The following is a 12,594-nucleotide window of genomic DNA, read 5'->3' on the forward strand; positions in this document are numbered from 1 at the left end:
TGGTCGCACTGAAAGCTGTTCAAACTACTTATGTCTTCCATCCATTTCTCTTCTTCCTCTTCTTCTTCCTTTTTTTTTTTTTTGAGTCATATCTTTCAGCCTTTCAAACCTACCCTTTTGGACTCATCTATGTCCAGGTTTAGTCAAACTCTCTTCTTTCATCAGACTGGCACATGAAACCAAGGGCAAATCAGACAATATTCTTGGAATCATAACACATACATGAATGTAAAATAAGCCTGAATATCATTTAAGAAAGAACAGATACTTTGACCATATTTAAAAGTTCACAAACATTTGAACATGGAAATTACAATCTTGGTCTGACAGTTTATCTATACTTCACAGCTATTTTTAAATAAGAAATACATTTTGTTTGATGTGTACTAATGTTTAAACACTTCAAGGCAAGGAACAAAACGTGTTTTATTTCAGACAGTTTCAGAAAAATAACTAGCAAATAGGTGTTCAAACATTGAATGTGTACAGTCACATTGTATCAATGCCATATCTATTCACATTTTTATAAATAGAAGCATAGATATGTCATTACCTTAAAATTCTTCTGATAAGATTTATATTGAAATGCGCGTTTTTGAAGATCATCTAAAACTGCTTGCAGTTCATTCAATACGACCTTTATTTTGTCTGGGTCAGCATTAATATCCAAAATCTGTGGATCCTGTAAAATTAATATAGTTTTTGATTATTTTGATACTTTTTACATTCCTACTTTTTGATGTAGACCATTAAAGCAAGTGAGTCAATAAACATGTTTTAAAAAAGTATTTTTAAAATCTCTTTTCACTCTGACTTTTAGAAAATATGTTAAAATGGTTGCTTTTCCTGAATTTTAAATAATGCATATATGTTGTAAACAGTGCAAAGGAGAAGCATGGGAAAACATTGTTTTAAAATAATGCCTAATCTATTTTCCTTCATCCACTCTCATTTCCTACACTTCAGCCAACATGACTTCAGTTAAGGAGAGATGATGAAATGGAGAAGAGAAGAAAAAGATATGTTTACAATAAAGTTACAATAAAGATATCAGTTTACAATAAAGGAAATAAAAAGTCTTTGATTTCTGAGAGAGAGGAAGAAAGAAAATAAATAAATGATCAAGTATAAGTTTTCTGGCTGAATTGTGGGGTTGAAACCCCATATGAAAAGGGAAAGTTCAGGAGCAGAGTAGAAACACCTAAGTAGGTTTGGAAGAATCTGAGATAATGGGAGCAATGTGAGAACTATTATAGCCATAGATTGGGAGACCCATCTGCTTTTTTTTTTTAAATATTTAAAAAACAGGTTTATTAGGGAAGGGATAAAACAGTTAAAGACACTTGCATAGACACATGCGGGCAGAAAGAGCTGCCCCAGAAGGGACAGGTTTGCTGAGAGAGGCCTGCATGGTTGCAGGCAGGCGGCCTTGACAGGTCATGGGAAGGCAGGAAGCTGCTGCCCTGCAGAGGGAGAGAGTTGGTGAGAAGAGTCAGCTGCATAGTCACCGGTGGGCAGTGGGAGTGCTGCCCGGAGCCTGTGCAGAGACTGCACAGATACAGCCTTCTTCTGTTTGGGAGGGGCCACTCCTTGTGAGCCTTTGGGTTGGTTGCTAATTTTGGATAACTATGTAGAATTTGAAAGGGACCAAGATTCCACAACGGGCTCAATCTCCATATCTTTATCTTTGGGTCTGTGCTCTAGACAGCAGTCTGGTACCTGCTTGGATGTTATGCTTTGTAAATATTTTTTTTGAAGATTTATTTATTTATGCATACAAGAGCTGGGGTACAGGCCAGAGATGCGGGGGGTGAGAGGATTCACCAGAGACAGAGTGGGGGACAGAACAGGCAGATCCACTGAAATACACTGCTGAGAGTAGCGGAGGAGACCCATCTGCTTTAACCAGCCCTACCTTCAAAATGGCAACATGCTCTAGAAATCAATTTACCCCAAACCATAGGACTACCCCCCAACATGAGAACAGTTAAATTGATACTGAGGCGGACACCACCATGTCCATTACATATGGCAAATTAGCAGAAGGGGTGCTTGTATCTTTTGTTTGGCAAGATTGGTGCAAGTTGACCAAGTAGTCTTTATAATCATTTATTGATTTCTACTCTCTCTAAAGGGGGAATATTCTATTATGTGGCTAAACAAACTTTAAAACTGCAACAACGGCTATGAAATATGCTAACAAGTTGTAAAAATATTTACTTCAAAAAAATAAATACAAGCCAGTAGACTGAGAAGTAAATATTACATATATGCTTTGCCTCCACTGGTCTAGAATTTATTCAGAATTTAAAAAGAGATTTAGAAATACTTTCAACTTTAAATAGCATCTCAAAAACACTGTTAATTGGTTAGAATGAAAACTTAAGAAACAAAAGTCAGGTTAAATTGCAATATGAGCTCTAAATGATTTAATTAAAATGCAGTAGCTAGACTTTGCAACTTTTAAAAAACCCTACTTTAGCTTACCTGTGCTTGCAGCTTTATTTCATTGACTTCATTGTTTAGATCTTCAAGATCTCTGCCCAAATGCAGACAAAACTGCTTAATACTTGTTTCTCTATCACCCACGGATTTATCAATGGCATTCCGAACAGCAACAATGGAGGGCTTCATTGTTGCAAAAACAGCAAAGTCTTCAGGAGGTGTGGGAACCTGATACTGTTCAATGAGTTTGTACATCTGAATCACTGTATTCCCTTCCTCTTCCAGGCTTTCGATCTGAATAGGAACATTGGTTACTCGTTAAAATATATTAGAGTTCTATTTACCCTTTAAGTTTTGTCTAATAGGAGAGAGTCTCTGTGCACTGTGAACTTCACACTGCGAACAGATGACACGTGAGAAGAGTGTTTAATGTCACTGGCAAACGAGTTGAAGCCTGTTGAACAACAAATGTCATTGCTACACGATAGGTAATCAGGCACGGGAGTGAGATGTTTGGAGCTGAACTGAGTTACTACTTTTGTAAATGTTTATTTTTCTGTTCTCTTTTGTCCTCTAGTAGCATTAAATGCCAATATTTAAAGCTCCCAGAGACAACATGTGCCAAGAGGATGCTCAGGTGTCCTATTGGAAATTCTAGGCCTGTGTGCTCAGCAGTGATTATCCCAGAGCAGCTTTTGAGGTAGGAAGGCCATGCTCCTGGCTGGCTGCATGTGTCCCATTATCCTTTAATAAATACTTTTACTAGCTCTAACTGAATACTAAACGTCCATCTTTATTAGATTGATTCCCTACCTTCAGGGGGACAGTACTTTTCCTACTTTCTTAGCAAGAGAATCTCCAATTGGGGGAACCCTCCCCCCATAACACAAACTCTACTATATGATTCTAGAAGGAGCAGCCATGTTTGTACAGTTGATTCAAACTTCTGGCCGCAAGAACCAAGCAGCATGAAATTGGGATCTTGCAAACTCACCTCAGTATGACATCTTGCTTGAACATGGGAACAAACAGATTTTAGTTGTTAGCAGAGACCATTTGCTTTCATGTGGAGACAGAAAAGAGGTCCCTAATCTGAGAAGATAACTGCAGCGAGGCTCCTGAGAAATGGCTCTCAATCTTTAGCTTGTATTGCAATCACTTTGGACAGTTTGCTAAAACACAGTCTGAGAGGCCCCAAATTTCTGTTCAGAAGGTCTAGGTGAGGCCCAAGATAGGTATTTCTAACAAGCTCCCCACTGTTACTGATGCGCTGGTTTGGGCTCCACCTTTCAAAACCACTGATTTAGAAAGAAGGGGAAATGAGAGGTGGAGAGAGAGGGGCATTTTTGGTTTACTTGGGTTCCTCTGGTCCCCAGTTCCTGTCCTTTTAAAAAGCTAGGTTCTATACAGATCTTTGGATTCCAGAAACTATTCCTGAAAACTTATAATAAATCTTCTCATTTTTCTAAGTTATGTGAATTTTTGTTACAATAATTTCAACCAGAAGTGCCTAATATGTTAAACAAGCTATAAATAGGACTGAGTGTACATCAAGGGTGTTCATCTGCATGTATTGCTTAAAGTAAACAAATGCCCAAGATCTAGAATATCTGGAATCTTGAGATATATAAGATAATTAACTCACCCTTTCCTGAATTTCATCAAGAAATACTAAGCTGTTAACATATTCTATGGTGGTAGTTGGAACAAACTCAAGTTTGTACTCTGCATCTTGTGCCTCAGAGATAATGGCATCGACTTTTTTCTTGCTTAGACAAGGTAGCATACTATTTAGTACCTAGGAAAGTAAAGGAAAATATCAATCATAAATATTTGAGTATTTCTATTTTATTATAGATTTTAGATAAATCCTAATAGAGTATCTGTTAAATCAGCAGGTACTGGAAGCAGTTTTGTATTTGAGGGTTTTTTTTTTTTCTATTAAAGGACTACTAATCAGAGGAATCAATAGGAAGGCCAACTTTTGAAGATCACTTTCAGAACAAAATAGATTGAGTAGCTTATTAAAAGGTTGCCTAAATACTCAGATATCTTGCAAGCACCCCTGCTACTTTGCCATATGTAGCAGACATTGTGGTGCCCTCTCCATCATCAATTTAATTTTTCATGTTGGGTAGTAGTCACGTGGTTTGGGGAAAATCATTCTCTTCTCCAGTAACAAAGAGAATCTCACACTCGGAAAATAGTCTGGCTTTCTTTGGCTAACATGATGGATTGGGGTGCACCTGTAACTTTAGTTTATGTATTTTAAGAATATCAATCTCTCTTTCTCTATACATGACCAAGGAAATAATTAGCTTGTGGGAGCTTTTAACAATCATTTCACAAATCTGAGGGAAGGCTAGCTTTAGGATGAAGCTGGCACATCAGGAGGCTCACTAAACAGAATACAAAAAATTGGGTCCTTGGTAACATCAACAATCAAACCTCCCTGATGTCCACCCAACCGCTGGACTTTTTGGATATACAGCCTACAAGTTTCCTGATTGCTTAATACATTCTGAAGTTTTCTTTGGCTTGGATGTTGTATTGGTCAAAAGTGTTTGCTAAAATTAAACTGAATTTGTTCAATAAAATATTTTTAATGTTTTTAACAGATGAAGCAAAGCTCTAAAAGAAAGCTTTGCCACACAACCAATTAATGACAGAAAAGACTGCAGCACTCAAGTCTGCAGCCTACAGTGCTCTGTCCTCCACCATCTATGCTGGGGTCAGCAGAGGGTCAGATAGTAATTTTAGACACTGCAAATGCAGTGCAAGCCCTGACAGGTTTTCTCTTTTTTATGAAACAAGTGCTGAATTAAGCTTTGATGGCTGGGTATCCACCTCAAAGAGGACTTTCTCAAATAAACACTTTGTCAGTCACACACCTAATAACGACACAGGCTGACTTCCTTCTCTGAGATTCCCTTGTTTTGGAAAACTTAGTTGATTTCAATAACTGACCATTTGGGCTGCTTGCTCTTTCTCTCTCAGTGCTTTAAATTCTCACTCTTGAGTTTTAAATTCACCAATAAAACTCTGGGTCCCCACTCTCCTCTTGACCCCAATAAAAGCAGGGTACCAGGTTCACATGCTTTATCTATGAATCTATTATGTGGCCATAGTTGTGCTGTGGAACTTCCAGGTCCTGTAAGCAATAAACTTTTACTTTTTTCAAAGTTTCCTGATGGCAATTGCTGACGGACATCTTGTAATCATAATAAGAACCACACGGGTTGGCTCATGGATTTGCAAAGGGGAGATGTCTGTGGGAAGCTCGCTAGGGCCAAAATGAATGCCCCCAGTCAATTCTATCTGATAGTAGTGCTATTAGTAGATTGAGACCAGCACAAAACAATGGACATAAATTATCTGTCACAACTATGCGATTTTGCCCTTGTCGTGACAAAATAACCACAGGCAATATATAAACACGTTGTCATTGTTATGTTCCAAAAAAGTTGTATGTACAAAACAGGCTGGAATGACTTTGTGGGTTATAGTTCCCAATCCCTGTTCCATACTATAAGAGAAGGTGGAGTCATTTGTGGATGTCCAGGGCATACGTTGGCTCCACAGGAAGACAGGGAAGTTACCGCAGAACCATACAAATTATCTGTAGTTCTACAACTCACCAAAATATAATTAGAATTTTAGAGATAGTTTCAGATCAGGAATGGCCCTATGAAATTGACCTCAGTATCTTAGAATCTACCAGTATTTCCACTAGGGCACTGAGCTGATACATTGGTATCACTTCTGCAGGAAGCTGTGAAATGCTCCAACAAGGGAAAAAGGAGTGGTAGTAAACGACTAATCTGAGGTCGGCAGTTCCCTCATCTGAAACTTTGCTGTGCTTTGTACAGAAAGAAGAATATGGGAGTTTCCCTAGAAATGAAAGATGTCTAGAAAACTTAGGTTATTTTCAAGTGTTGCCATATTACAATATAAAGAAAGTCTACTTTTAGTAGGAAAATAATTAATAATATAGAGAAGACAATTAAAATTTGTCCTAGTTCATAGTTACCTCCAAGCATCGCAAAGGTGATGGAATTAGTTTTTCCTTTAACTGCTTAGTGTCAATGAGCAGCAATCCCACATTTCTGGTGGGTCTTAGAGCTACTGCATCCTTGTGCTGTCTGTGATATTTTTCCAGTTGTTCACTAAAAAACTTAACATCTACATAAAATAATTCATATAAAGCATAACATACATTATATTAGATTTTAAAGAATGATTACAAATACATTAAAATCATTGCATTATAATTTTTACATGTACATTTATCATGTGGTTATTTATACATACAATACCTGGTAGAAATTTTAAATGTTAATGCACAATGCCTTATATTTTATTCGTGTAATAAGGAAACTTCTGTTTTATAACAATAAATATATGTCTTCTGGTTCCTATGTAGAGATGGCACATCAAAATAATTTGTATACCTGAGGGATTGCATCTGACCTTTCTCCACGAACACAGGTAACAATAAGAGTGATTAGATTTGTTTCCCACCCCCTCACCCCCATCTGAGGGCTTCTGGGACTCTGTTTGGGATTGAGGAAGGTAGGAAGAAAGTTAGAGGAACTGGAGGTGAAGAACACTTTAGTTCCAGAGGACAGACTAAATGTCCTCCCTTTGGGGAGATCCAAAGAGGAATAGCAGCATAAAAAAATATAACACAGTGGAGAGTGGCAGGATGGTAGCACAGTATAGGATGCTGGGCTCACCTACTCCATATACTTATAGCTAGACTGCAGCAGAACAAAGCCAATAATTCCTACAATAAAAACAGGCAACGACAGCACACACTAGGTGCAACATCTGGAGGAAGGGGGCCTCAAGAGCAGTGGAATGAGTCACATGGATAGCCTAGGTGGGCAAGATGAGTCCCAGTGGCCTGGTGGGCCCCCCAAGAATGGAACTGGTGAGCGACAGTATGTAGCAGCAGACACAAGTGAGCCCTGGTGTGGAATCTGGAAGCAGCCCTGCCTTAGTAGATGTCTGCAGATCCCAGTGAACCCTGAGGCAGCCCTGGGAAGTAGCCTAGACCCAATAAGCCCTGGCAAGCAGTGGAACAGGCCCTGCTCAGGGGAGCAGATATGACATACCTCCAACGAGGTTACAGTGGGACCTGGTGCCCACTGGCTGAGGTTACTGGAGCAGTGGGCCAGAGGAACAGTGTTTGGAGAGATAATCTGATAGATAAGGGATTAGTTATCCCTTGCACATCAGACTAGTGCAGACTTCAACAGATTGATCCTGAGGAGATTCATGCTACATTGAACAGGAGGTGGTTGGAGAGAGGAACCTGGGGTTCATGGTCTGGTGGCAGGGCTGTGAGCTTAGCCAGGGAGTCTGAGGGGGAAAGTGGTGGGTGTGTGGAGGCATACTCCTTTGAAAGAGTGGAAACCTTCTGGAGGAGCTGGGTACTCCACAAAGTCTGGGTCCCCTAATAGCATAGCAGGCATTCTGATCTGCATTGCCCCTTCCCACTCTATGGGACTGATCTTACCTTGTGAGGTGCATGTATATGTACATGTCACACATACACACGGGAAAACAGTTTGTAATTACATTAGAGGATCTAGTCTGGAATGGACTCTATTCTAGTGTCAGGTTGATTTGAAGTTGGGCTTAATCTAAGGGTTCTCCCATATGGTACCTCAAAGGAAAGCATTTTGAGGATATTAACAACAAAACTTTGACATACAGGAGATAAAACATAGCTAAAGTTATCATCTCCACTCTTCTTCCCAAAACCTCTTTGTCATCCTTGCTCCCACAGTATGGTAAAAGCCTTTGCAAAATTGCATCTGCTATGTGATTCATTTGCATTTTGAAAAATTTCCCGCCTTTATATTCTCCCTTCTTCAGTCTATCTAAAACCAGTGGAAGCCTGATTATCCTTGAATACACTTTTATCACAACTGTTGGTTAAGAACAATTCTTTCTAATACATATCCAATACTAAACTTCTTGTTTTTCAAACAAGAAGGGCCTTTCAAATTTTAGCTAACTTTACTTCCAATTCCTCCACTTGGGTCAGATTGATTTCCTTACTGTATCCTGTTCTCCTTATTTAACTCCTTCCTCCACTTTATTAGCGGTTGTTGATTCATGCTTGTATTTGTGCCACTTCCTCTCCCGAATACAAGGGAGAATTGGACATAGTATAAAGAACACACCAGACAGAGTGTTAGAGGACCTATGTGGAAGTGTGTAACCCACATATGGCTCTGGGTAAGTCACTTAATCTTTCTGAGCTTCATTTTCTTCACAATACCATAAATGGTACATGGACCAAGAGAGGCCAATTACTTACTGTATTCACTTGAGAAGGTTTTCATGTGAATATTTTGGAGAACTAACAAAGTCAGGATATCAAATGATCTGAGAAGTCATCTGGTAGGGAAACCTGTATGACACTGCTTGACCTAGCATTTTCCAAATTTATTTGAACAGTCTTTTCCCATAGTATCATGTAACTATTCTTCAGAAGAGTAGTCCAAGGAATACCAACTCGGGAAGCACCAATTTGGCCCAGTACTCTAATGTTATACAAAAAGTAATTGAGGGCCTCCCTGGTGGCGCAGGCGGTTGAACGCTGCACTGTGAAGCTGTCGGCAGCCTCTGCAGCATGGGTTTGATCCCAGCCGGCCAGGGAGAATCCCACATGGCATGGCAGACCTCTCCTGTCTCACCCGCTGCTCCCCTCAGCAGTGTATTTTGTCAGCCTGCCTGTTCTGCTCCCCACTCTGTCTCTGATGAATCCTCTCACCCACCCGTGCATCTGGCCTGTACCCCGGTTCTTGTATAAAAACAAATAATAAAATCTTTTAATAAAAAGTAATTGAGATCAATAGAGATTAAGTGACTTGGCTTGGTCACACACCCAAAGAGAAGAAGAAAAGCAAAGCTGATAGATGACAAAGAACATCTATTTTCTCTTTCTGAGACAGAGGAGAGGCAATGTGGATAACGGTTAGTTTTCAAGCCAGAGAAAACAGTTTCTAAACCATGCACTAACTGTAATCTTGAAGTTGCCTTATCACTATATCTTCATTTCCTTATTTGAAAAATGAGAATACTAATACTTTTGTGTCTAAGACAATAAAGCAATAAATTTGATTTATGAAACTAAAAATCTGACTGTTATGCTTCACATTTTTAATAATAATGAATCACACACATCTAATATAATCATATGGCAATGTCCTTGTCTAGATTTCATGTGGGCATTAGACATAATTTTCTTTTGTTGAAGATAATAAATCGTATAAAATCATTTCCCTTTGGGATTAATTTCATGACTAAAAACTGTTGATTCACAACCAGTTTGCAGTACAGCCCCACATATAAAGAGAAACTTGAATTCCTCAGATAGAAAAAATATTTATGTAAAATTATTTAAAGTAGCTACAGAGATAAACATTCATTTCAACTTCTTTCCCATATATAGACTACAACCTTAGCACTAATACAGCTTCATACGCAAAGATAAGTTATTAAGGAGGAATTACTTCCCATAATGTACTGAAATAGAAACAGCAACACTAGTAAAACTAAAGGAAAAAAGTAATTCTACAGAAAGTAACCTAGAAATAAACAAATTCTTGCTTTTTGTCAGGCCAGCCCTTTTGAGCTACCATTTCTGTCATCATACACTACCAAACAGAAACCCAGAAAAATATACACTTTGATATCTCTATCAGAAATGATTAGTTATGTTAAATGGAAAACTTACCAGGTTCTTGAAGTTTAAGAGCTTGCAAATCAAGACTTTCATTTTCCTTGAAGAATATCTGAAACTTTTCAAACGTAGCTGCATATAATTGGGCAGATTCAAATGCTGCCCTTATGGCCTCCTAGATGTTATAAACAGACAAAATTATACTTTTCCTAAGCAGAATTCAACTCACTATCACCAAACAAACAAGCAAACAAAAGCCTTCTCTGTGCCCAACAGTATGCTTTGAGTTGGGGATACATAAGTGAGCAAATATACCATGTTTGATAAGAAGTCAATGAATTCCTTTATGAAATAAAGAAAAAAATACATCCTTAAATCTGAATTTTGAGGAGTTGTTCCTTATAAATGAAAGGAAACACTTATTGATTTTTTTTTGCTCTGTGATATATTTCTTATTTTAAAATAGTCAAGTGTATCAATCTGTTCTATTATTGCATCTGGATTTTGAGTCAAACTTAGATAACCTTTCTTAAGAACAAGATTATACAAGAATTCACCATTTTTAAAAGTTTATATATATTTTACATCATTGTTCATTTTTGTGGAATGTTTGCTTTCTCTTCACAGGTGTAGCCCCTGTAAAATTCCCACCACCAGTTCACCTATGCACCATCACCATAGTCCCTTGTACGCTTCCCTCCCCTGTTTTGATCACTTTCCCTCCCAGAATTCACCCATTTTCCCCCTAAATGTGTCTGCTCTCAAATTTTTTACTTTGAGATCTCCAATGCAATTATTCTATATACAATGTGAAATCAGATCTAATTTTATCTTTGTCTAAAAGGCTAACCACTATTCCAGCACTATTTATGAAAAATCCATATTTTAAGGATTTTTTAATCCAGTTTTAAGATAAATAAGTTCTGAGCACCTAATGTATAATATGGTGACTGTAACTGATAACACTTGTACAACTCAAACTTGTTACAGAAAACTTAAATAGTCTCATCAAAGGTGGGAGGGGAAGTATATATAAGAGGTGATGGTATGTTAATTAGTTCAGTAATCTTTTCACATGGTGCGCATATATTGTCATCACACTGGATACTTTAAGTCTCTTACATTTTGTCAACTCTACCTTGAGACATTCTCATGGCTTACAGGATAATTTTGAAAGGATAAACACTACTTTCAACTTTTACCATTTAGGGATTAAGCAGAATTCAATATAAGTGTAAGAAAAGAAGAAGATAATTGCTCAATTCTTAAAAATTAAGATCATTATAAAATAATTTTAGTAAAAGCAAATATACCTTTATTTGAAAAACAATTGTATGAAAATTCTTATCATCATCAAATACTGCTGCTAAGCTTGGACCAGATCCACAGGTTTTTTCTTCAGGTTTGTTGTTAATGTAAGGACTGGTGAAAGCATCAAAATGTGGGTCGGGCACAAGATTAGGAACTGATAACACCGTGCTTTGAAATTGGTTGATTGCACCTGAAATAACATCCTGTTAGAGAGAAAAGTGTAAACAGAAAAAGTAAGCACATATATGGCAATTTGTGAATATTTTTGAATTTTCTCAAATGTTAAAATGAGTAAGAATAACTCCTTCAGCTATATGAGATGCTGTATTGATTTTGAATATAGGGCAAATCAAAAGACACAGTCTGTCTTCAGGTAACATATTATCTAATCGAACAAGAGGCAGATAAACATCAAATCACAACACATTGTAATGAGTGTATAGAACAAGTATCAACAAAACACAGAAGGGTCATTCATGAAGTAAGTTCTAGCCTAAGAGAATTGGGGAAAATTTAACAGATGGGTTGAAAGTTTATAATCTTTTCGAGGCAATCTCCAGTCTAGAAATCTAACCTAATAAAAAATTATACATGTAAACAAAGATCACTGCAGCATTACTTAAAATAATAATGAATTAGAGAAACATCTAAGTGTCAGAAATATGAGTATTGCTAAGTCATGGTATACTTACACAATGAAAAATTATGCATGTCTTCAAGATGGGTAATCTAGACTCTTCTTGGTTTACTAGTCGATGACTGTACATAAATTTCCCCCTCCACACCCAATGTACATGCCCTGAATACTCCCTTCGTCTTGACTATGGAAAGGACTTGTGCATACTATGAAATGTACCTCTCAAGAACAAGTTAGATTTTATGGAAAGGTAAAAGAGATTTTGCAGAAATAATTAAGGTACCCAATCAATTGGCTTTATCAAAAAGGTGATTATCTTGGGTAGACTTAATTGAATTAAGTGAAAGCCCTTAAAAGAAAGCATGGGTCCTTCCCAAAGGAGACTCTCCAATGGCCTTGAAGAAGCAAACAGCCATATTACAAACTTCTTACAGAGAGGCCACATGGCAAGGACCCATAGGTGGTTTCTAGAATCTAAAGGTGGTCCTCAGCTATCCCAAAA

The 12,594-nt window shown here is 37.7% G+C and overlaps 1 protein-coding gene across 1 annotated transcript in view; it reads right to left on the minus strand.

Moving 5' to 3' along the window:
• Nucleotides 1–12,594, minus strand: part of DNAH6 (dynein axonemal heavy chain 6) — a gene marked incomplete at its 3' end in the record, with an annotated part of 180,030 nt that overhangs the window by 142,402 nt on the left and 25,034 nt on the right. The window contains exons 10-15 of the mRNA XM_084235770.1: nt 11,458–11,658; nt 10,199–10,319; nt 6,476–6,627; nt 4,091–4,243; nt 2,488–2,739; nt 554–682 (exon numbers count right to left, since the gene is read on the minus strand). Coding sequence (XP_084091896.1) covers nt 554–682; nt 2,488–2,739; nt 4,091–4,243; nt 6,476–6,627; nt 10,199–10,319; nt 11,458–11,658 — 1,008 coding nt within the window. The remainder of the gene's footprint in view (nt 1–553; nt 683–2,487; nt 2,740–4,090; nt 4,244–6,475; nt 6,628–10,198; nt 10,320–11,457; nt 11,659–12,594) is intronic.

The sequence above is a fragment of the Talpa europaea genome (genome assembly GCF_964194135.1).
Source record: "Talpa europaea genome assembly, chromosome: 6".
Classification (NCBI taxonomy): domain Eukaryota; kingdom Metazoa; phylum Chordata; class Mammalia; order Eulipotyphla; family Talpidae; genus Talpa; species Talpa europaea.